The sequence below is a fragment of the Triplophysa dalaica genome, chromosome 8 (assembly GCF_015846415.1).
Source record: "Triplophysa dalaica isolate WHDGS20190420 chromosome 8, ASM1584641v1, whole genome shotgun sequence".
Taxonomy (NCBI): domain Eukaryota; kingdom Metazoa; phylum Chordata; class Actinopteri; order Cypriniformes; family Nemacheilidae; genus Triplophysa; species Triplophysa dalaica.
Window position 1 is genome coordinate 22,440,497 of NC_079549.1, and position 26,695 is coordinate 22,467,191.

Genomic DNA, 26,695 nt, shown 5'->3' on the forward strand with positions numbered 1-26,695 from the left:
AGAGCAGTTTGTCTGTTTAGGGCTACTGTAGAAACAACATGGCCAATTCCATGTAAAGGCACCCGCTGTGTATGTAGATAGAAATGACTCGTTCTAACGTAATACAAACATTATTATGGTAAGCTTTAATATGTAAGGTCTTTATACACCTCTGAAGACAAGGTTATGTATATTATATTGCGTTTATGTCAATAGATCCTCCCAAAATTTCCCATTTTGCTTTTTATGTATATAAAGTGGATAAAAAACTAAAGATTCCTTTTAAGGGACCTTCATGCCATTCCAAAATGCATGACTTACTTTCTTTTGTGGAGCACAAGTAAGCGATAACATACAGTCAGCCGGTCGTTGACTCAAAATAAACCCAGATAGGGTGATCAGTACCTCGACGAGGCTTATGTCAACCCGAAGAGGTGATACAAGAATCTGATTCCGTCCCAGGAGCGCCTTAAAGATGACCGAATGTTCATTTTGGGTTAGAGCACTCCTGCATTTTTATTAACTTCATAAGATATTTCCCACAGTACACAAAATCTAATCACCATCTTAAAATTCACTCAAGCTGGAATGAGAGCCATAATAAGAGTATACAGTAATATGAGGGCTTGTTTTAGATAATAACACCTTATCTCTTCTCGGACGTTAATGGCACGGTAATTGATGTCTTATCTGTTTCTTGCCTTGACCACAGATAGCACTTCTCTGTTGAACAGGAGCTGTTGGCAGGGTTAGGGGAAAGCATGGCCAATCTTTGCCGGTTCGCTGATATTTGCGCACCTCAGAAACCGCAGGGTGACTCTGAGCTTCAGTTATGCTGGGCCGAGATCCATCACAATGTAACCGTTCATTTTCAATAGTATAAATCCCATTCATTTTTATCTCCATATACAAAGAAATCGATTTTTAATGATACCCCTTTGAGACAGACCCACTGTGAGCTCGGAGATGAAGTAATGGTATGTACTTTTGGAGAGGTTAGTGTGACTTCTGGCGGTCATTTTTGAGCTATAAGTAGTTTGGGTCGAGTTTGATGAAGTGAATCTAGTGGCAGAAGGGTAGTACACATGATCTAGTAGTTGACAAGAAAGGCAGAGATGTCCTGTGGTGTGTCATGCTATACTGCATCTAAAATAATTTTGTTGCTACATGGACTATGTGGAATATTTGGACATTTCAAAGGCTTTAGACTTGGTTCAACCAATAAATAACAATGATGTCATCATTTATTCACCTACAATGAAGTGTCTTTTCCTCCATTGAAGACAAAAGAAGATATTTAGAGAAATGTTTAAGCGGTTTTGTGTGCAAGCAACGGACGTCAATGGGGGCCGGGGTGTTGGTCACCAACATTTTTCAAAATATCTTCTTTTGTGTTCTCCGGAAGAAATTAAGTCATTCGGGTTTGGAATGACATCAGGATGAATAAATGGAAGACTTTTCATTATCGGGTAAACAATCCTTTTAAAGTGATATTTGTCACGAGAAACAAAGAACACAAACTTTCTCTCACACACATGCTTTTGATTAATAAAGTACTTGCATGTGTTATGAGGCAACTACCCGGAAACATATTAGAAAATTAAAAAGCAGAATTGCAACATGCTGTAAGCAGACCCACACGCTACCATGTAAACATGGTAAAAGGACAGGCCTTGTGACTGTAAAAACAAGCTCTCTACCCATCATCCTCTTTGAGGGGGGCCCTAAATCTAGAGTTCGGCTTGAAAGAGTCACGGGGAGCCAGTAGACAGGGCTGAGGCCTTGTTTACCGTGGCCTCCCCATATTTGGCCAGGGCCCTGCCCACAGCATTTTTGGGATGGTTGGGTAGGAAATGCGTGAGGGCTGGGAGATGGGATTGGAGAGTCGCTGACAGAGATGGTGTGTGAAAAACAGCCAACTCCTCCAGCCTAAAAACGCTTTGTGTTATCAGTCACTAGAGGGAGAGTGACATAGCAGAAAGTGTGTGATCACCGCACACACAGAGATCAGACGGGATTTAAGGGCTTACTGTCTTTGCTCTGGGACCTTGAAAGCAAAGGAGTTGGAAGAATTCACTTTCGGTGTGGAACGTTGATACCTGACAGTAGAAGTCTTTTCTGAGGTAAATTAGTATATTTCATCCTCTCACGACTTATTTTCGCTTACTTATGGGTTGAGATGTATAGCTGCCAGGTTTGACCAGAGTCTTATTTAATGGTATATAACATAAGTATATACTTTGTAAAATCCTTTGAAATGGAAAGGACGTTATATCATTTGATTCGTTTCTCTTGTTATTTGAAACTTATTACGAAAATGACATAAGATAAGAACAACAACAAGGGCAAAAACAGCACTGCAATATGAACCGTGAGACTTGAATACTCCAAACATTAAAATACGTACAGTTTAGACTCTAAATTCTGATTGGATGAGTCGCGTTTGAAGTTTTAAATAGCAGATATACCCACACCTGTTACCTCATGTCAGTTGAACTCTATATATTCATGCGGCGAGTCGCAATGTTGCTCAGCAACTGTAAACGATGTGAACTCAGCTTCACGTTCACAATAATAGTGATTTGAGTTGGATTTGACATAGTCTTGACCGACGTTGTGTTTTCATTTTTCTGATTTTTTGAAGTGTTAATGTCATATAGTTGTGCAAAAACTATGCAAAGATATATGTTTAAGACATTCTCTGCTTAACACGGAGTCAGTTGTTTTTGGAATTGGATTCGTGAAGCCTGATAGTTTCACCAGAACATCGCATAATTTTAAGACTTAAAGTGCTAATATGCTTAGTTCACAAGTTTTGGCGGTGCACATTGAGAAAACTGCAACGTTTCACGTCGATCTCACCTACGCAGTCTGTCATCTGCGCCAGTAAGTTTTTCTCCGTGCTCTTGCAGGCACAGTTGATCTTATGCTTATTAGCTTATTATGAGACTAAGTGCGGTTAGCACATATTTACGTTAAGCTCTTAAACAGAAAGTCGACTAGAGTTTCATCCCTGTTGTCGCAGGATCGAGCACCGCAGAGTCTGAATTGGCGTTTTGAATTCAGCGATGCCGAGCTTTATTATGGACTGTTTGTGTGGCTGACAGCGTAACTGTTACATAATAAACGTGTCTACACGCCAGGCTGGCTTCAATTAAATTTCTTCTGATGGGCGGCTTGGCCTCTCCATCTCAGATGTTGTTTAATTATGTGGCTGGGAACCGGTAGCTCATTTCTGGTAGACGGTTAACCCATTCAGCACGCTGCAGTCTATATGGACTCTCAGTATTTGAGTGGCTTTCACAGGAGGAGCGGTTTGTCGACACAATGTTAAGCTTTTACTGTCGTCCATCTGTTAACACATGACACGAGAACTGCACTTTTCGTCTTTGCTTGACTGTTTGTCAGCGTGTGTGGTCCTCCGGATGTTTTCGTTTGTCTTGATTGGACACGGTGGCCAAAGGGACAGAAATCTTGGACTTGAAAAAATAGGGATCTTGTCTGTTATGTGCTCGATATTAAGTGTGGATTACTGTGTAATGTTGGCCTTCTTAAAACACTGCTTTAAGGAGTAGTTCACACACAATGACATTTTTAAATCATTCATTCATCCAAACCTGTATGACTTTATTTCTTGTGCAGAACACAAAAGAAGATATTTTGATCAACGTTGGTAACCAAATAACATCCGATCCCTCGATTGCCATGGTAGGGACAAAATATCTGATTTTGTGTTCTACTGAAGAAAGAGTCATATAAATTGGGGGGGTGAACTTAAATGTGTTGAAAAGTTCACTTGATTGACACGTCATCTGAATCATGGCCTTTAAAAAGAACATTTCTGGTGATAAATAGACTATACATAATATTCAGGTAATGTATAAGTTTTAGTTTATATATGAACTGAAACTGGATAATCAAATGCAAAGAGAGATTTTTCAACAAGAAAGATTTTTTCAATTTCTACTCAAAGGGGATGACCCTGGAGATGTTAAAATGTAAAATATTTTTGATTTATTTTATTTTTTAGATATTCATATTCATTGATTTGTTGATATTTTCATTGATTTTGTTAAATGACCATTTAGATTTTTTTATTTCATAGTTTTGATTCGTTAACTATTCAAAAATAGGCTTAGAAATATTAATGAAGATTAAATAAGTAACGAAAAATGTTTTAACGTCATATCTGCCATTAAACATCCATGTATTACAGTACTGAGCAAATGTGCCTAATTGTTACGAAAAATGTGATAATAATCCAGAACCTCATAAAAAGATTTTTATCCCCTTGATTCTGTGGTGAAGTATAATCCGAGCATGTTAACCGGTTTCTAGAGATTTACCCATATCAGAATCACATTGCACATCACAAAGTCGCTCTGCTAATACTGTTTATCTGTAAACAGATTTTGGATTTGTCACTTGTAATCGCTGTGGGATTAAACTGCTTTGACTGTAAACACAGAGTGAGCTGCACAGTAGCACATGGCAGATCTTATGAAAGCCCTCTGAAAACATCATTCTGAGAATGTTCAAGAATTTCTCCTCCACAGTTACGGACACAGAGAGGCGTTTGTTCAGTCCGGCTCTGCTGTAGGCCGTTACGTCGGACCTTCAAAATTCACATTTAGCCAATCGTAACATTTCACCTTTGACCTTTGCCTTCACACCCACGCCACACCCGCAGCTGCTGTCCAGACCTCTTTCTCATCGGCCCCATGGTGGATCTGTGTTTGTCTTTGGACTTAACTGCCGCGCAGAGAGAAGAACGGGGTGAGCTCATTTACCGGCCATCAGCGCTCGACCTTCTCTCTTCCCTTGACTTTACAAGACACGATTGTCTTATTTCTCCAGCATTCCAGAGGCCTACACTCAGAGCTTTGCACGGGTCGCATATTGCCCCCTAAAATAGCTCTCTGTGACCTGTGACAGATGGTGTTGATATTTATGAGTTCGCTTTTTCTCTTTTAAAGTCACCCCAAAATGAAAATGCTCCTATTATTTACTTATTCTGACTTATTTTTAATAAAATATTGTGGCTCTTATTGTCTTGGTGATGTCATTGGATGGTTTCCATTATTTGGAAGCTCCATCAAAATCCATTATAAAAGTATGCATATTTATGTTTTCTTGTTGTTGTAATGGCTTGTGTAAGTTTGATGATACAATTTTGTCGCTGCTTCAGATTTTCTGATGACTATTGATGAACTGTTTGATAACGCCCATCAAAAAGCAGCCCTCATTCCGCCCGCTCCATTCCCAGCCCTTTGAGCAAGACGATTGATTTTCCTTAAACGCGACGTCAGCTGTAATGAAAAGTTGGACGATGAGCGGCCTTGTGTTACTCACGTGCAGAACAGCTAGAATACAAAACCAACATTATGTTGTGGATGCAGCGGGTGTACACATCCAAAAAACATTACATTCAATTTAACTTTTCTCCAAAAACTGTTTTGTAAACAAAGACGTCTCCTCGTTTTATCAAAGTCTAAGAAGTGAGCACATTGCGCAACCGCTCGTGGGATGTGAGTTGGATTGAAAGTGATAATGTCAAAAACTTCTTTAGTTACAGAAGGCTCTCACGTCTCTTTTATCTTTATTTACGAGCCATCAGAAGCATCTTTAATAATTTTTTAATGTGCTGCTCTTACCTTATAAAGACTTCCATTAGAACAGAGCTTCTGAAGAGATGATGAGCGCCTGTTAAGTTTTTCTGAAGTACTGACACAACAGTTTCACAGTCCAAGAATGACCGCACACTTTACCGCAATCTGCGACTCCATCACATTAAATTAAATATATTGGCACATCGATAATATACACATACAATACACAATGATTTTATTTATTTATTACAGTTGACTTTAAACTTTATTCTTTATAATATTCAATGCATTAATTTTAATATAATATATAAACAATATATATATATTATATTATATGTATAAATATATATTATTGAATGTGTATATATATATATATATATATATATATTAGATCATTTATTTTAATTGCGATTAATTACGCGCATATCGTGAAATTAAACAAGCGCTATCTCTTTTGCTTGACATGTTTTTTTTGTGCTTTTAATCGATTAAAAAGATAAACTGACTAATCGCACACAGTTATGCTATTCCAGTTTTTGAATAAACTTTTACATTCTAATAATTTCATATTTTATTTCCCCATTTACATTTAGTCATGTAACAGACGCTTTTATCCAAAGCGACTTACAAAGAAGGGGAAAACAACAAAAGAACAACAATGCATAGGTGTGGTAAAACTGGTCTCCGTAAGCCTAACACAGTATACAAAGCTAAGAATATTTATTTTTGGGGGGATAGGAAAGTAGAAATTAAGTATTAATGTACTAATGAAGACTGTACTAATGGGTCAGATGTTGAAGGAGGAGATGTGTTTCTTCGACAAATGAATGTAGAAACAGCCCATTTCTTTCACAGCATAATTCTAACATTGTTGGCCTTGCAAATGATGTCTTTATTATTATTTTTTTCTACTAGTCAAACCTATTATAATAAGTGTGCCCCTCCTACATGTCAAACTGGTAGGAAATACACTGAAAATAAATAAAGTTCACAAACACTTTACAGTCTTTACTGCTTAATACATAAGAATCCTCATTAAAGCTACTAAATCACATTGATTTCTTATTTCTTTTCTATTTGATTCACATTAGCGACAGGAGTCACTCAACACATTAAAGAACGCGGCCCCTTTAAGAGATGCCGCTCTAAGGAGGTCTTACACGCTTCCTATTTTCATTACCCTTTGCATTCATTTAAGACGTTTTTAACTCGTTGAGGACTGTGCTGGTGAGAATACTAGACAAAATGTGATTTCTGGCAAAATCTTGTGTGTTTTTGTTCATTCAAAGCACGAAAGAGAAGTTAACACTGGTGCGCTGTCTGACAGATTCTGACGCAGACTATAGCCCATATGTACACCAGACGGGACCGTTGTCATGTTGAGCCGTGTAGCCAGAAAACACCAATTTAAACTGGACGTGTCAATACATATACATTAATATAAATACATAAACCAGTTTGTCTCCAGCATCTTTCATCTTCTGGACTTTCCAAAGTCTCCTTTGCTCACTGGGGACATTAGGACATTACGCCATCATTTTCTGTATGTTGTAAAGAAGAGAACTAATACAGCTGTGTTGATCTGGACCACAATCATTTTGATAGTGTGTCAGGAAAGCTAATGATTCAGTTGTGGAAGCAGGTGTTCAAGCGATGATCACATTCTGTCTGTTGTTTCACACTGGTGGCTGTTTGTTACACATGGATCAGCAGTGTTTGTAGAGTCCTTTCCTTAATTCGATTTGGTTACAGGCACATACACAAAGCATCAGTGATGTAGACAACCTGAGAAAGATCTCTTCCCTTTTGCCGCACTCATTTTTAAAGAGACTTCTTCATATGGTTGAAACCTCACCTGGGCTTTAAACACCCCATACCATGGCGCTTAAATCATCCGGCGCAAGAGATTATACGATCACACAAAAGATCTCACCCACCGTGAAATATGAGCCGTGATGTCATTCTCGACTAAGAGTCTTAACGGAATAATTTGCCTTTAAATGATGCCTTTACCAGACTTGCATGCTACGATTTGTTTTTCAGAGAACAGAAATAACTTTTTTAGAGAATGACACGTTCCAAAACTACAGATCCAAATATGGCATCTTTAGATGCACTGCACTGGGCCTGACGCCGCACAAATTAAGAGATGAATCAATTCTTTTAAGGTGAGGTTAGGAGGATAAACTGTTACTCAGTGTTGTGATTTGGACAATTTGATCACATCGTTGCCACAACATGTTTGTAATTGGGCAAGAGGTCATTGTGGAAAAATGTCTGGGTGTGTTTGTTCATTTGCGATTTTCGCAGACAGATGTCTTGCTCTGTGCCTTGAGCAACACATTTTAAGAAGCCGAGCCTATTTAAAATTGTCAACTTTTAGAACAGATTTCTCAAGAAACATATTTCAGTGCTAATGGCCCTTGTCACAGGTTAACCATTCACTAACCAAGTCATTAACATCTCTCAAGTTATGTAAAGTATGGCCTACTTTTTTGCCCACTGGCTATCTGAAAAAACACACTCAAGGACACTCACGTATACTCATATCGCCTGCAAATCTTTGCAACGACCGAGGCGTAAAAAAAGACAGTAAAACTCAAAAGCAATTTTTTTTCATTCTGTAGCCTCATTATCCACATAAATCATAATGTTCAAGCCAGGACGGGCGAGGTGTGTTTCAGCGGTGTCTGAACTCTTAAAACTGTGGTAAAAAACATAAGACCACACCACCTTGAGTAGCTCTTTTTCTGAATAGGCAGAAGTTCAAAGAGTGTTGTTGTCACAAGAACGTGTTGTCAGATGCTTTTTTCTGTTCCTGCATTGTACCCCGCCCACTGTGAACCTTCGTCTGTCGAAATACAGTACATTGTCCTGATAAGTGTACATAAAAGAGGATCAGTGCAAACGAGGTGAGGGAGCCCATCTGAGAAAGCCCTAGTGATGTCACACACCAGACTCACAGCTGAGCGAGGATAAATTTACGCCCACTTCACCGAGGGTGGTGCACGCTCGGCCAAAGGGAGGGAGTCCTGTCATCTTTAGGCGTGCATGCAGCTCTACTGAAAAAGAAGGAGCTTTCCAATCCAAAACAACACCCACAGCTTGCTCGAAAACAGACCGCTTTCTGCTCGAAGCGTTTCACAGAGGCAGGTAGGAAAGTTTCTCTCGTGTTTCTTCTGGTGATTTTAAGGTGAAACCGGAGCTCAGAGTAACTTCTGTTGCGCTTTGCCATGTGTTCGTGTCGTGCTATTTTTACGGGTGGTGATCAGGGATAAACGCAGGCTTGTCGGGATGGGAAATCGCTGAAAAATAGTAGGAGGCGTGTCTGATTCAATTCGTCTCGCTGTCATATTAAGATGGCCTGCCACAGATCTTCTGATGTCAGCGTGAAGTCAAGAGGTGTTTTAAAGGTACAAATAAAACATGAGATCCGTCCGGCTCATCTGACCTGAACATTCACATGTCACGGTCGGAGTAAAGGTGCCGCTGGTCCTCTCAGGTCCGCTGTGGGTGTGTTTTTTTATACTGGAGCGCTGGGAGATGTTTGAAACAGCTGAGGGATTGTTAAGGGAAACCAGAGAGAGAAATAACGAAGAATGGGGGAAATGCTAATTTTCCAGACTGTGCCGTAATAGGAAAGTTCTGGCACTGGGCCTGGTCTTACTTGGGAGAAACAAATAGTCATTTCTTATTTCACTCTCATGAAGACGTCTCTGTAGCAACTTACGAAAATGGTTAAAGTTTACATTATTATTCACCTGTGTAAATGATAATGTAAACTCTACAGATTCATACAAAATTGATATGGGCAGATGAATAGAGCTGTTTTGGGGGGTATGTTGGCAACGTGAAAGTGGGGAGTGATCAAGGTTGGTGTTTTTACTTCATTTGACAGACATTAGCTTGTGGACGTCTCTAATCCTGTCAGACAAGCAGGTCACATAGCTGCCTGTGTCACGGGGTCGAAGGTGAACATTGAATTTGTTGCAAGTAGACATCTACAACCTTAAGGTCAACGGGTCACTTGATGTAACCTAGGATGTCTATTTTTAAGGAGCTCGAGGGAACTATTAGTCTCCGAGAGGGCAGATATAGTCCACCACATTTCATTCCATTTGAGTTTTTCCAATGTTTCACAAGTTGCTGTTTTATGGAGATATTAAGAAGCGAGTAAGTAAGTATTTTTAAATGAATTTTAAATGAACTTGATTTCGTTCAATGAGTTTTAAAGACCTCTAAACATCAAAACGTTTGTATTGGTCAGTTTTCACATCATGTCTGAGGGGGCGGTTCTCGGTCAGAACAAGCTGCAAAGTGAACCAGAGTTACCAGACTGTGATGATATTTTAAATTCTAGTAACGTGACACCAGAGATCGTCAGTCTTTAGCTTTTAGCGCTATAGAGTGTCAAAGAAACAGCGCAGTGGAGCTGTAGAGTATTGTGCGCGTTGTTCCCAGTTGCATTATCACATTTGCGGCTCGACAGATCCTGCATTAAGACACCATGGGAAACTGTGCGTGAGCGTTTTGCTGAATGAATGAGATTTTGTCACAGCCTGTGGTTTTGTCTCGCTCGCCGAACATAGCACTTCTCATTTCTTTGTTCTTGGATTGCAATACTTGGTTGATATTAAAAGGCTGTAGCGTCTTAAACTGTCAAATAGCAGCTTAGTGGTTTTGGAAGGCGTGGTGTTATAATACAAGAGCACAGGGAAACAAGACCCTGATTGTTGAGACAAATATAAATAGACACATAGTAGACAAGCTAAAAAAGGTGTGTTGTGTGTAAGTGTCCAAGCATGTGTGTGTAAATGTGTGACTAGAGGAAATGATGTTTTAATTCCGAGGAGACGGGAAATGCTGCCGATCTTTCCACTGGTGAGTCACTGTGTTGGACAGGGGGCCGGGTGGCTCTCATGAGACTTTTTTACAGGGGTGGAGTTGTCTTTCTGTGCAAGTACATGAACACGTTTTTAGGGAGGAGACCTTCATCTGAATAAAAGCTGCTATTTTTAAGAGCAAGGATCCCCAGTTTTAAAAGAAAGGTTTTTAAAAGCACATTCTGTGGAAGTGATAACATATGAAAGTAAGAGCAACAGTATCCTTTTTTGAAACAATATGGGCACCTCTAAAATTATAGAATGCGATATAAAGTAAAGGTATATACATTAAGCAACTTTTATTTATCGTTTTACTTTTTTATCGTTAATATTACTATGTGTTTTTTTTTTCTTTTGAAGTTTTCATTATATGTGAATTCTTAGCTTCGGTATTGTGTGTGGATGCATATTTTACTTTTTTTTTACTTTATCCATTTATTTTGGAGCTGTAAAAATAGGTCAAATAAATTAATAAAACATATAAATCAAGTTCTTTTACCACGAATATATACATAATTCCCCCCCCGTTATATTATTTAATTTATTGTTTTTTGCTTTATTAATAATAATAATAATTATTTGTATTATTATTATATTATTTATTTATTTTGTATATATAAAAGCACATAATTATTTGCCTATTTTTTGTTTTTAATATATGTAAGTGTTCGGGTGGGTATGAAAATAATTTGAAGTAAAAGGACTGTAACAGAAGAATAAATGAAGATCCAGCTTTTATTCTTTAACCTTTTTGTGTTTAATAAGTATTGTTTTAACACATTCCATGTTTCTTTTTTCATCCACAGACGTTATTCACACACAAGGTCCATTGGATGGTAGCCTCTACGCTAAGGTCCGGAAGAAAGAGTCTTTGGATGGAGAAGTCACAACCAATGGTATCCCAGCTGCTTCCGATCACTCATTACCTGTCGTAGACCACACCCTACCCCCAGTCGACCACGCCTTGTCTGTAAGCAGCGACTCGGGCAACTCCACAGCATCCATCAAGACTGACCGTACTGATGAAGCCAGCCAGCAGCCGGCCTTGGTGAGTCAGTTGTCCTCCCAGCCCCTCAGCCCAGAGGAAAAACAAGAGCTGGATCAGTTGCTCAGCGGTTTGGAAGCCCCAATGCATCGGTCAGGTTACCAGAGCGGCGCGGGGAGTGGAGGGGGAGGAGTCCTACACCTTGTCCCCGCCCAGGTTCACGTGAACGGACATAACACCGTAGACAGAGAAACTGACATTCTTGATGATGACCTGCCCATCAGTCAGGAGGGAAACAGCGTGGACAGTCTTGGAACCTTGTCGTCATTCGAAGGCAGAGCCACTCCAGCGGACCTGTACTACCAGACGGAGACGGTAATTAATGGGCAAGACGTGCCCTATATGGAGAAGAGCGTCCACGAGAAAGTGCCAGAGCCTAAAGTTCCCGTTCGTGGCTCTTTATCTGCACAGGACAACTTGGGAGCTCCTAGTGGCTATGCCAACCAGAATGGTATCATCTATCGATCGCAATCTTTCGGTGCAGCCCCAAACATGGAGCAAAAATACATGCCTAAAGCTCCCACGCGCACAATCAGCAGCAAGGAAGCGGTGCAGAGAGGACTGAACGTGTGGCAGCAATATGGGGTTCCAGAGGTCCCTGATACGGACGTCACCTTCAACCCCGTCCTGCAATCGCACAGCCTGCCCGAATTCCCCCACATGGCGTCACAGCATGAAATTGAGCAGTCTATCGAGGCGCTCAACATGCTGATGTTGGATCTTGACCCGGCACTTACCCAAGTGCCCAAATCCCACAGTGCCCCCTCTGGAGAGGGAGGTGTAGTCACCACTCAACCGTCTTTCGCTCAGAGCCAAGCACGGCCATCCTTCCAGGGGGACGCTGCCATTCACGAGCGCGGAAGAGCCTCTCCGGTGGGTTATCCTCTGGTCCATCAGCAGATCTCATCGGGGTCCCTGGAGTCACCGCAGGCTGTCATTAACCAGCAGAGACCCACGACTTTATCCCAGCATGCTTCCTTTTCCCCTGAGGCCGAGGGTCAGGTCCCTGCTCACATGTACCAATCGACAGTGCCTTCATCAACCTTCGGAGCTCTCCAGCTGAAACCCCTGAACATCTACCCCTCCAGTACCGCCTCACAGTCCCCGGAGCCGCAGGAGAGCCAGCGCAACTACTTTTCTTCCTCATCTTCTCTGCCCAGAGAGAGCGAACCAGAAGATGGCAACTACAGATTGGAGGGTCTTGTAGCTCACCGTGTAGCTGGTAAGATCACTTTTAAGTTCATTTAAGGGCTCTCCTGTTTTTGCCAAGTGGTTGATGTCCTCAGGACCACATCAAGTTGACCATGGGACAACATTTAAATCAACAAATCAGCAATAAGTTTACAGTTTATTTTAAGTTTTATCAGGATTAGAGGCTTCTAGACCATTGTTTTTCACTTATCATTTCCCTCTGATTTTAGGGGTAAATTATTGTTAGGGTTGGGGATGGTCTGGGTTTAGGTCTTATTTATAAAAAAAATTCCTTAGGTCAACAAAATATGTTGTCCTGAGGACATCAACCACTTGGCAAATCAGGTCGAGCTCATTTATATTCCCCAAGAGGCACAAAACTGTCACTCAAATGCTATTGCATCTAAACGCTCATCTCACAAGTTTTATTGAAAAACTTCTCTGTTGCGCAAAGCATCAGGGAGGGTGTGAAGCTATCAGACAGTGTCCCCATGTATGACGATTGCACTCACTACACAGTAGATTAGTCATTTAGTTGAAGCCAATGAAAAGTTAATGATCAGCCATTGGAAGGTCAACAACCTTTTAGCCAATACGCTATTAACTACACATACTTTATGACAGGGGTTTTCAAACTCTATGATGCCAAGGACCCCCAAATATGATTAACCTTTTCTAAAATATATATTAATCTATATTTTTTCTGTTTAAAGAAACGTTTAGAATTGGTTAGATAATGGTAAATAGGATATTATAAAGACAACACATTGTTTCTAAACCTAAATAGTCGGCAACGATTTCACTTTGAGTCCCAAAAATGAAACTATAGTGAGAAAAACTCACTAGAAAGATTCAAATATAAACAATTCTGGATACCATCAGTAGCAAAAAAAGAAGATAAACACTGTGGACCATTTTTCTGTGGGACCCCTTGTAACCTTCTGGAGGCCCCCTAGGGGTCCCAGGACCCCAGTTTGAAAACCCCTGCTTTATGAAATTAAGGAGATATATACAGTATGTGACATGAAACTAGCCATCAACAGAAATATGTTGGAGAAAAACATCTTACTTTTCCTGAGACCTCGAGTTTTACACTCGCCGCTGGGCCTGTTTGGTAGAATCTCTTTGTTGGCATTGACACAAGCACTGTGAGATCACAAAGAAGCTTTGTCCAAAGTGCTCCTGGCTTAAGAATTATTATCAGGCCGCATTTCTGCATTGCGGCGAGCCAAAACTGAACATTTGTACATTACATCTGGAGAAGATCCCAAACAACTGAAGGCTGTTAAATGGCAGCACACGGTTTTCCTGTTCACATGATCTATTCAGCTCCCAAATTTAAAAAGATTTTCCTGGACGTCTTCGTCTTTTTCCTTGTGATTTTTGGAGAGTTATGAGAGCACGTCAGAGATGATTGCTGTCCTGTATATCTTTTTGTCATAGACTAAGTTTTAGCTGCTTTAAATTTTTTGCCGTTTAGGTTACAGTTTTCCATGCTGCAAAGCATTACACATACTGTAAATCTAGTTTGCAATCCAAAATTTCATATACGCAGTATTTAGGCCTTCATCAAAGCTTTGCTTGGAAAGTAGTTTCACCCTCACACCAGTGCTATTGCATTTAAACGCTCATCTCACAAGTTTTGTTGAAAAACTTCTCTGTTGTGCTAAGCATCGGGAGGGTGTGAAGCTATCATTCAGAGTCCCTACATCATCTCTGTGAGTCATGAATACAATCAAATAGACATTTTTATTACGTTATTTGTTTTTTGTATTTTTATATATTTATCACTATTGTCTGTCTCATGAAAAATGTGGATTACAATTTATTCTATATGTTTGCTTATTTCTGTTTTTATAATTTCTTATTTATACACTCAGGATCGATTCACATTTCGCGTCTAGAGCCGCACGGAAAACTAGAGCCGCACCACTTTCTCTAGTCAAATTAGTGCATGCGGTACTATGAAAAGTTGAACGATTTCCAACTCGATTAGGCGCTGACACATCTAGAAAAATGTGCGTACCGCACCTTATTTTCTTGCAGCAGCCGTGTGTCTACATTTAAAATAACGAACATGCGCGCGAAAGCTGAACCTCAATGCAAAATTTGTTCATAAATTTCATTTTAATCAACTAGAAATTTGTAACATCAAAGGTTAAAATAGTCATGACCAAAACTGGTCAAAACATGCGTGTTGTTTTTTCTATCAGGCTCAGAGATGTTTTTGTTGAGTCTTGAGATAAGTGTTCATATAACTGAAGCTAAAAGAGGAAGTTGCTCTCTTTGTAACCTTCTCTCTTGACACACGCTCTTGCCACGCTGATTGAAGACTCTCTGTATCTCATCCATGGGTTTTGCTTATCAGGCCTGTGGATATCTGGGATTAGTAAAGCACTTTGTCTGCATTTACCATTCGCAACAAGAGACGGAGATAGCCGCAGATAAGAGTCTGTTTAACTTTACGACTGATGTTAAGGCAAACACGCACCACATGTTAGGACTGAGTGGTCAATCAGTATATTATTCACAGGGATTTTGCTGGTGATTTAAAATGAAAATTTAAGATTTAAAATTAAGAACAACATATCACAGTGGTTTTAATGTGCTTTCATTTTTCCTCTTTTTCCATATTCTCATTGCGGAACGCACGTCCCATCATCACCTCCGCCTTTCCATCCTCTTCCTCACCTTCCTCTTTTACTTCCCACCCTGGTCCATCTCTCCTTCTCTTCATCCTCCCAATGGTGTGCAGAGTACACTGCTCGTATCCGAGGAATCAAAGGCCGGCCGGGTGTTCCTGAGCTCGGCCACCGCCGGCGTTCCCTCTCCTTTAGTGGTTGGTCTCTCTGCTGTTCTGTCCTCATAACACCTCCACGTGCATGTGTGATGTCTTACTCTTGTTCTCTTTGCTACTTTTTACTTCAGCTTGGTTAAAGTTTACAGTGCAGCATATACGCTCATTTGTGTTGCTGCACTTTTTTGTAAACAGATTGATGTTGATTCTTTATTTTTGGGGTTTTTCTAATACAAATTTAAATACAAATACTGCTATTTACAGCTCTTTACAAGACTTTGTGACATGCATTGTTTTATTGTCATTTAAATGAATGGTATTCCAAATAAATTCCAAATACCATAAAATTACAATTATGAAACACAAACCATGAACAAACAGTTAAGTATTCATAAAAAATATTTTTCACATTTGTTTTCAGTTTATTTCTTCCTTTGTGTTCACATTCTCTCTCTCTCCTACTCTCACTGTTGTCATTCGATTTTTTTCTCTTACTTATAACACACTCAAAGTTGCTAAACCACTTACCTGTTCTGGAATGTTCCACCCCGCATGGTTTGTGCACGCTTTTTTGTGATGCGTGTGATCTACAAACAAATTGCATTTGTATTATGTGAAGAGTTACGGTGACACAGCCTTAACACAAAGCCACGTCTGTATCAACCGAACCCATGTCACAAGATCTGGTCTGCCAGACTCGAACAACAATGTGAGGGCGAGCAGACAGTGCTCTCATTCAGGGACTCTCTCTAATACCTCTGCTTTAGCATTTAGTTTGAAGACAAACGGTAATAAATCCACCCTAAGTCTGGAGACCATTATACAATCCTTATTAGCCACCAGGGAGAAAATGTCTAGCGCACGGATTGTCTCGGGTCCCGTTTGGGCCTGGCAGGACGTCTTCAGCAGGCAGGTGCCAGGTTGATTGTTTGTGTTTGACCTCTCCTGAGTCTGATCTGTTACATCGTAAATGAGGCTTTAGAGAGAAATCGAGGAGGATATCCTGATATCCGGCAGATATCTCATTCATCTCATTCAGAATCCACAAGCTTCCCAAATGGGATCTTTTTTTATGGTAATGTAAGGAGGGAGCACATTTTCTGTCCGGAGTTTTGTATTCTGATATAGGATTAAATCATTTGGATATTGTACATTTAGGACACTTTTTATTTTGTTAAAAGTAATTTAATGAAGATCCATCGTTTTGAGTTATTTTATCGATTTCTATATACAAATATATTTAGGGATATATTTTGTTCATAGTCTTGTTAATGATGAAGGATCATTCTTACAGAGATAAAGACGTTAAAGGGATAGTTCATCCAAAATTGAAAATTCTGTCATCATTTACTCGCGCTCATATCTGTATAAATTGCTTTGTTCCGATGAACATAAAGAATGATATTTGGAAGAATTTACTTCATTTTCCGTTCAGGGACATCTTTGACTACCATAGTAGGAAGAATTTAATGGTAGTGAAAGGAGAACGATTTGTTCTACCATCTTCAAAATATCTAATTTCGTGTTTAAAAGAACATAAAAAAAACAATATTTATTTCATACTATGGTTGTGGATGATGTCCCAAAACCGAAAATTGCTAACATTCTTCCAAATATCTTTATTTATACAGATATTTATACAGGTTAGAAACAACCTGAGGGTGAGTAAATGATGACAGATGTTTCATTTTTGGAGGAACTATTACTTGAAAATGTACTTTTTAATCCTAGTTTTCTTAAACTAGTCAAACTTTTCATCCAGCCATTGTAACCAAGTGAATTTAAAGTGAAAACTCATTCTCTTATAAAAATTAACCATGTTTTTATTATAGTATAAGTATATTAACAATGTTTACTGTCGAATTTATTAACACAGTGTATTGAATTTTATAACCATGGCTTTACTTCAAATTCCGTGGTTAAACTATTTAAAGTCGCAAAACTATGGTTCTTTATGTTTACCATGATTTTACTATAGTAACAATTGGCCATTGGCCATTGCCAAACCAAACCACGTTTTTAAGCTATTTTCTAGATTTCACATAAATATTGTATATATTACATATTGCCAAAAGACTAAAATATATCGAGATGAAATGTATAGCTACTGCGCTGTATATCACAGCACTGCACTGTCTGCATATCTGCCGAGTTCATTCTAAGTTCTGGTACTCACGGCTACTCCAGATTGAATCTATTAGGACTGTGTGGTTGCTACGGCAACATCAGAGGGTTTGTCATGCACAGCTGTCGAAGTCTACTGCTGTACTACATCTGTTATGCATGTTTGCTTTCCCGACTCGTGTGAAGTGATGCTAAGCCATATGGATTCATCCAAGCACCTGCGGCTTCCCTGTCAGTTTTGGAATCGGTGTATTTGATGTTCTTTTAGAAAAGGCCTATCTAGGAATTAGACTGTATGTCACACATTATGCTGGGGGGTCGTCCCGCTGTCCTGAATCGCTCACTTTGTGGATAGCCCCGCGCTAGTGATGTAAAGGCACTAAATGTCAAAGCTTGTGTCATGTTTATGAACAAGGGTGCTCACTTGTCTCCGGAGAGGCAGTGGTCATTCTCCCCACAGCTGTTTCTAGGGTCACGTAAGGTCCTAATAGTATGATTGTAGGGGTCCTGAGTTGCGGTCCGACCACACGGATCAGTGCTAGGCCACACTCGGGGAGCATGTAAATATTTTGTTCAGCTTGTTGCCGGTTTCCATAACACTCCGCTCTCGCCAAACAGTATATTAATGGCTTTCTCTGTTCCTTTCCAAGTGCAAGGGCCTAAAACTGTGTGTGGCTTTACATGTTAGCAGAACACACAAGCACACGCATTTATATGTAACACTAATAGTGACTGATTGAGTGACATTCAAGAAAAAAAAAATGAATGCCTTAATCCGTTTTCTTTAGTTCTTGTTTCTTGGATTGTCCTGTAAGAGTTGACTTACACAAATCCAGTTTATTAGCACAAGCAGCAGGATTTGGTGAAACAGGCTTTGGAGTTGCTTTGATTTTCTTCCAGAAGTACACACCACTAGACGAATGAATTCACTGAATATGCCCGCCTTCTGCAATCTGTTTGAATGCAAACATTGTTGATTAACTCAAAGTACTTTTTCATTTCAAGCATCCGGAGGCCTAATAGTTACAATGTCTGATTTTTATTCTTGGCAGGAGTTCGGTCCGGTGAAATGTCACCAGTTGAGACTTCAGCTCCGGGGCGACGTCGGACCGCCAGCGAGAGTCTGTCTCAAGACGAGAGCCCGACCAGAGGAAGTTCAGTCCGCTCCCCCGTGCGCTGCATCTCACCCGAGATGGCCACTACAATAGCTTTGAACCCTGGGGGGCGGCCCAAGGAGGTAGACGCCACAAACATCTATAATGCATATACAGTATATGAATATCTGTGTGATTGTGTGCTTACGGATATATATGTTCTTTCTCGTCTTTAGAAGCACATGCACAGCTACAGAGAAGCATTTGAGGAAATGGACGGGGGTCCCATCAGCCCCCCTCCGTTCGTCGGTGGTGAGGCCCTACCCCAAACCCCTGCCTTCCCTGTCTCGCCACAAACCCCTTACTTCAACCTGTGTAAGTTCCCCCCCGGAGGAGGAGGGTGCCATAGAGCTTTAGGTATCCTGCCTACACTTAAATAGGAGTGGGAATCACGAGGAACTTCATTTAACCATGCTGGTTCTGATTGAGGTTTATTTCCTAACGAATGCATTAACAGTTCTTAATGTATACAGTATTTGAGGAAGAACTCACAAAGCCTAACAAAATACAGACTCGGATTCGTTTATAAATCAGGCAACGCTGGTTGCAGTTCATTGCTTGCGACCAGATTTATCGTTAATAATAAATAACATTATTTATTTTGCCATGATGCCTTAGATTCAGAATGGCAGTGCTGGAAACATTGTTTTCATACGAAGATTGTGTTTTTAATGTAGTAAAAGTTTGGTAACCCTGATTTTTTGTGGTGCCATTTATATAACCACAGTTTTACTACAAATCCTGTTTCTGGAGTAAATCATAGTGATCTGTGGTTGTCATGGTTTTGCTTTGGTAACAAAGTTTCTCTGGTTTTATTTGTAGTCAAACCGTGATTGATCTTCGTAAGAGCTAGTGTGTTTTGTTCACATCATAGCCGTGAGAGAGTGAGTTCAACAGAAGTACAAAACGCTGAAGTGTCACGTGATTCATGGAGCCTTCAGATAGTTCCAGGAAGTTTAAATGCTATATTTTTTTAATTTTGTTATTCATTAAATGGCTTTCGTCTTTAAATGGATTAGAAGTTTACCTCAGTTGGTCTGTTTAGTCCCAGTACTAGTAACTTCCGGGAACTATTGAGAGCCTCCATGAAACGAAGTTGACACAACTCTCTCTTTCAATGGCTCTGGTTCACATAGGCGGAAGACCTATAGTTGCCAAATATTACAAAAATCATAAACAAAATCGCTGGATGCTGGTTCTTATATGGAAACCAGATCTGTCTTGACATTTACTATTGAATCGATTTCAGAATAAATTTTGCTTGTTTATATCATGTGTTTCATAGTCAACACATCAGAATAGTGGTGCGGTTTTATTTGCAGTTTTTTAAGAATCTACAGGGCTAACATTTCATTAAAACGCTGTCTATAAGCCAACGTGAGCTCTGGCTACACTTAAATTAAATCTACCTCTGGATATTTGTGTGAGCCTGTAGATATCATAAACATATCGTGTCATTCATTCACAGGTTCTTGAAATCGTGACTTGTGTGTGGCCATTATACGAGTGAAAACACACTTTGTGTTGGCTCATAGACATCAGATCAGAAAGACCCCCGTCTCACCTGCTTCCCAGCAATTCCCAATGTCTGCGGGCTGAAAATTGCCCGTCCGTCAGCAGATTTCTGCAGCACGTCAGACTCCACACAGTCATTGGATTACACATGTATGCCGGTACACTTAAAGAGTCGCACATGTGATGTTCATCAGACCTAATTGGATAGATGGATTTTTCTTGTGCAGTGTTAGCTTTGTTTTCTATAACCTAGTGCTTCATCTACTTCCACCTACAACAGATCTCCTTCTGGAATATTCATTATTATAAATACAAATTATATAACATTGTGTGAATGTCACAGTGATTTTAATAGCCTTTTTATTAGGGCATTAAGGTTCCTAAACAGTCTCAGTACTTAGCAGTTTTCTTAATCGATTTGTCCATCTTGTGACTAAAACATTATTACAAAAATGTGTAAATAAAGAAAGGGTGACTTTAAAATTTTAACACATTAAAAACATGTTTCTTTTAATGATTTGGGTAACACTTTCCTTGAAGCATGCATGTATAATGCATTATAAAAGTAGTTTTAAAGCATTGTAATGCACCTTTTAATGCATTGTAATGTCGTATAAATAATTGTTATTACAGTTAAAACATTATAACACTTTGCAATTCCTTGCTACACTACACATTTCAAATTGTTTATACTTCTTTACAAATACATATAATGCATTACAACACACTTTATGAATAATAGTGCATTTTACACTTTAATAACTTTGTAATACATTATACGTAAATGCTTCAAGTAAAGTGTTACCATGATTTGATTTATTTCTGATTCAGCGATTCCATTGCGTTGCCCCATTTAACTGGTACATATAAACAGTTTACTCCTTTAGTTTATCATTTTAATTGGCAATAACCATTAATTGTTGGAAAATGTCGATGCTCACACATTTAAGTCTAAATGTCTCAACACATCATCAAATCACTGAATTATGTCGGCGTAATGTTCTTTTAAAAGATCTTCTCACGTCATCTCATGAGCATTGCGGGTGGTTCTTCCCCACTGCTGGATTTCTGGAAAACAGGTGACACGCACACAGGGTCTATTTTCGGGTGTGTGGAGGTGTACAGTCGCTCACATGCACGGTTAGCCGCTTTCTGGTAGCAAATCTCTGTGGTTCCCTCCTCCGACGGAGCTGCGAAAGCTTCCCTATACGAGCCTTTCCCCTTCTCCATGCGTCCCGTCCTGTACCGAGACGCTTATGCTGCCAAACAAAGAATTGATTTGGATTCTTTGGTAAGTGGAGGATGCATGTAAGGTCCTGATGTCAGCGATGATGTCATCCTGGCCCTGCCGAAACGCAAGCATCTGCTCCGCCTTACCCAGCATGCATGTGGAGAGCAGCCCCGAAGAACACGCACACGTTAATACTCCATCCCATAGACACAATTGGCACATGGAAATTCTCTTCCAGGTGGCTGCTTTCCACAGCTCTGCAGCCACATCACTTTTTATTTCTTCATTTATGCGTTCACATCAGCCTTGTGTTCCTGGGCACCATTTGTGTTTTCGTTGTTGTTCAGGTCTTGAACGTTGTGTCATTCGTTTCACTGTTACATTCAAATGTGTTTCGCTCGGATGTGACCTGTCTGCATGATCTCTCGTTTCACGTTCTTTCTTTGGGCATAGTGAAAGCGATCATTAATCCACATCGTAAAATGTCTTAGAGTCACTTGCATGGCCTGACCACAGCGCATGAGACATTAGCTCAGCCCCCAGCCATGTCACCTCAGTCTGCTCACTTTTAAAGAGTCTCAGTGTTGTACCACGGACATCTTTAAGATTGAAGTGGTACCACTGACCTGTACTGTGACGACAAAGACCAGAATCATGCTTTACGCAAGTACAAATGATTTGCTTATGAATGTTTTGTCCATTTAAGCCACAGGAGAAAAGAAAAAGAGATCTTGGAATCGAACGTTTAATACGACGCCCCCTTGTGGCAACACTAAAAATCTAATCTATAAGCTTATCATGTATGTACTTGCTTAGGGTTTGCGTTGGGTCTGAGACTTTTGTTGACATTGCTCTGAATAAGAAAATCCTTTTGGTATATTTTCTGTTTGTGTAGGTCGATCTCCTCCAGGATTGGCAAAAACTCCACTGTCCTTTCTGGGTCTGAAGCCCCACAACCCTGCTGAGATAATGCTCAACCAGACAGGCTCAGGTGAGACTACACATGCAGACACACGTCATCTTCTGTCAAAGATCTCGACTTCCTTCATATATTAAACTGACTTCTCATTTTCTCCTCTTGTGAGCTCATTCGTGTCTTTAAACTAATCAGTGTTGTCTTTACAAATGCGGTTTATATTGCGTGTGTCCGAGATGGAGCGTGTGCACATTTGTTAGGCTGGATCGCAAAAGCCAGTCTTATGTAGAAGGGGAACATTTTTAGTTAAAGCCAAATATACATTGTGTGGCTAAAAATGATAGATTTTTCTTTAATGCTTCATGTTCCATGAAGATATTTTGTAAATTTCCTAATAAATGTATCATCCACTTTTGTGAGTGGATGGCCAGTAACAGTGCCTCTTATTAACAACTTCAAAGGCAATTTTCTCAATATTTTGCAATCTCAGATTCCAGAGTTTTAAACCGCCAGATATTAGTATATCATAACCATCCATACATCTTTAGCAAGCTTAATTATTCAGCTTTCAAATTATGAAAAATCTCAATTTCAAATGAGACAAAGTTTTGTTGTCCAGGGTCACATTTGTATACAACAGATTTATTGTCTTTCCCCTTTTGGCAAAAGTATTAAAACAGTACATGAAGGGAAGTTTTTAAGTTTAATGTTGGGTTTCATTCCCTAAATTCACACATACTGATAAAATGTAAAGCTTGAATGGCATATAATTCACTTTGGATAAAAGTATTAGCCAAAAGTATACACGTTTACAAGTAAAGCATAGGAACTTTTCAGGAATGAATATCATAAAACGTCTAAGTCAAAATATAACCCTAAAGTTTTGTTTTACAGCCTATTTATGAATTTCTTCATTGTCATGTTATTTTAAGTGGGGATGTTTAATATTCTTAAAGCGAAATGTTTTCATCTTTTAAGATGAACATGCTCTTGACCGCTTCGGTAAGATTTCCTCTCAGGGGCCAGTGGATGTAGACGTGTAGTTTTTTTTGTAGACTCCGAGGTAACAGGATCCCGTGTGGAGGCTCTTAAGTTTGGAACTGGTTCTCTGATTATCGCGTCATTCCTCGTGGCGTTATTTTGAGGCCTGCCAAAACACAAGAGCTTTCAGTACCCATCCATACGGCACACACGCTAACATTATTATAAGACGGTGATGTCACAGGGGCCTCTTTGTCTTACTAAGGTCGGACTAAATGATGTCATGTGCTTATTGAAGATAAGGGATTTAACTTTGGTTATTTTCATCTTCGCTCAGGCCTCCTGGTATTTGGATCGAGTTGTTTTTCCTATTTTATGTTCTCCTAAAGTCAACATTAAACACTCTGTTGCTTCCATTAAACTGATCTAACATGTTTTTTACTAGAAACAAAATATACAACCAGAGCAAATGTTGGACAAGGGGCAATTTTACTTATCAGAAACTGATTAAAGTGTGTAAATTGGGTGTTACATACCAGAAGGTATTATTATTAGTAGTGGAGAGGCGAAACCGAAGCCAAGAAGTAATGTTGTTTATGAGGTGAAACAACATGAAACAAGTTGGAAACACGAAGGTTACAAAACAGTTTAATTTTCATTTGGTTACTCATGACCAGAAGAGGTTTTTCTTGTCTTTCATGTCTGTGATCGCATCTCTTTTCTCCGTTTTCTCAAACGTTTACAATTTACAGTTTCTTATGACTTTGTCATTCCGCTGCTGTCTGACACAGAGAGTGAAGATGAGGAAGGTAAGAAAATATCAGAGATAAAGACGTACAGCAGAACCATCTCAGAATCCTTCTCATGTGGTTTCAGTCATCACCTGCATCCCAGATATCCTTCTTTACGCCTCATTTCATTCTGACAATCGTGCATCATAATGCATGCTCCACCTGTGTTCTTCAGGAAATCTCTTCACTAAATGTCAAGTTTCTCTTTAATTTTGGATCTTATGTCAGTTCTTAACACAACTTATATGTCAACCTATATAGTAAAGAAGGTTTTCTTTGAGTCAGCCTCGAATCTTTCCAAACATGTTTAACTTTCTTTAGCAGTTTGGTTTCGTATAATGGTTTTTCATGCTATTTTTACCCTGCTAAGACACATTTTATTTGATCTTTTTTAGTCTAGTCTAATCTAGTCTCTTGTTCTGCTTTAAAAAAAATAATTATATATATTTTATTATTTTATGTAAATTTACTTTTATTTTACATTTTGTCTCTTGTTTTGTTTTGTATTGCTTTGGTTACTTTTTTATTATGACATTTTCTTGTATTATTTTATTTTAATTTCTTTTATTTTTTATTTAAGATCTTGTCCCTTGTTTTGCTTTGGTTATTTTTTTTATTTGCTTTTCTTTTCTTTTTTTATGTTTATTTATTTATATTTTAGATTTCGTCTCTTGTTTTGCTTTGGTTATTTTTAAAAAAAATCTATTTTATTTTCTTTTATCGTTTTCTTTTATTGAATTCTTTTATTTTAATTTTAGATCTGGTCTCTTGTATTTTTCTAAAACTCATAGGCCCGGTTTCACAGAGAAGGCTTATCTTAAGTCAGGACAATGCCTTAGTTGAATTTATATATATATATATATCTATGCCTTATAAAAATGCCTTCGACGAAAACATTACTGCATCTTGAGACAATTTTTTTTTAATTAATTTTGAGTTAAGACGGCTCAAACATTCATTTTAGTCTGGGACTAGCCTTAAGCCTTGTTTACGAAACTGTCTCATAAACTTGTTAATGCTTTAAATGCGCCTATTATCTATCAGTTTGGACAATTTGGAATACTTGACCTCACCAATATCTCTTTGTCTCTTTGGCAGAGCCTCGTAGCTATGTGGAGTCTGTGGCCAAAGCCGCAGCGGTGGCGGGCGGACCACACGGTTCACCCATGACCCCGACTTATGACAGCGACAGTTTAGCTCATCCATCCGGCCCATCCCACAGCCCGAACGCTCCACTGTCCTCCAGCAGCCCTATTCAGAGCCCCGATGCAGTGTACGTGACACCCATTTCCTAGCTTAATATTGTGATTAACATCTGTGTGTTTCCAACTTTTTCACTTGTTTTCTGTGTTTAACAGTGAGAGTACATTGGTTGATAGTGGAGTTATGATGAATTCTCCACCTCGGGCTGTTGTCGAAACCGGCTATCACTCCCAGCCACCCGAAAGCATGTACCGCATGCCCACACCCTCCTACCCCTCATCCAACAGCATGCTGGGTAGCTATATCCATCCTGATTACAGCCCATCCCTACCGGAGACCGTCCAAAACATCACCACAACCACACAACCCATCCCCGGGAGCCCTGCTACGAGACACTACGGTGCCGTGCCCGACATGACATTTGCTCCCAGCATTCAGCACAGAATACCCAATCAGGACAGCCCCATCCTGGGCCGACAGCCAGCTAACGGTCACCCGCCGGGAATGGCAGGCAGCCCCATGCAAGGGAGACACACGATGGTGTCCCAGGGTACACAGAGCAGCCCGATGCTGACCAGACAGTACCCCACCAACCAGGGGTCTCCGGGTAGCCCGATTCTCAGCAGACAGCCAATGGGTCAACAGGCTGTTCAGAGCAGCCCAGTTCTCAGCCGACAGCCGGCTCTGAATCAACAGATCATTATGCCCAGTCAGAGCAGCCCGGTATTGAGCAGACAGCCGTCTGTCACGCAGGCCAGCCCCATCCTGACCAGACAGGCTTCCCTGCCGCATCCCAATCAGGCCAGTCCTGTTCTCGGACACCACCCGTCGATAACGCAAGGTAGCCCTATTTTGGACAGACACCCAATACAATACAGTGGCTACAACACTCCGGACGAGAGGCATGGAGCTCTGTCCCGCCAAAGCAGCTCCTCTGGATACCAACCGCCGTCCACGCCGTCTTTCCCCGTCTCTCCTGCCGGATACATGGAGGGAGCGGGATTCAGACAGGGCAGCCCCAGTATGCAACCGCAGCTTCCCGAGAAGAGACGCATGTCCAGCGGCGAGCGGCCCAACGGAGGCCTGTCCTACGGAACGCTGAATGGGAAAATGTCCTCGCCGATGTCCAGTGGAGGCAGCACTCCGAGCGTACATTTCTTCCACACTCTTCCGGATTTCTCCAAACTCGACATGTGCGGTAAGACCCGACATATAATTCTGAAGGAATTAAAACAGTTGTAGTTTATTTTTTTAATGAATTTAAATTTGTTTTTTA

The 26,695-nt window shown here is 40.0% G+C and overlaps 1 protein-coding gene across 11 annotated transcripts in view; it reads left to right on the forward strand.

The window, feature by feature from the left end:
• The window catches only part of tns1b (tensin 1b), a 171,942-nt gene that overhangs the window by 134,266 nt on the left and 10,981 nt on the right, over positions 1 to 26,695 (forward strand). For 8 of the 11 annotated variants that reach the window (XM_056755607.1, XM_056755610.1, XM_056755614.1 and 5 more), the window contains 7 exons: positions 11,278 to 12,738; positions 15,463 to 15,546; positions 18,681 to 18,865; positions 18,959 to 19,097; positions 22,424 to 22,519; positions 25,315 to 25,489; positions 25,575 to 26,617. In XM_056755607.1, coding sequence (XP_056611585.1) covers positions 11,278 to 12,738; positions 15,463 to 15,546; positions 18,681 to 18,865; positions 18,959 to 19,097; positions 22,424 to 22,519; positions 25,315 to 25,489; positions 25,575 to 26,617 — 3,183 coding nt within the window. The remainder of the gene's footprint in view (positions 1 to 11,277; positions 12,739 to 15,462; positions 15,547 to 18,680; positions 18,866 to 18,958; positions 19,098 to 22,423; positions 22,520 to 25,314; positions 25,490 to 25,574; positions 26,618 to 26,695) is intronic. The other 3 variants (XM_056755613.1, XM_056755618.1, XM_056755612.1) reach the window with 2 other exon arrangements.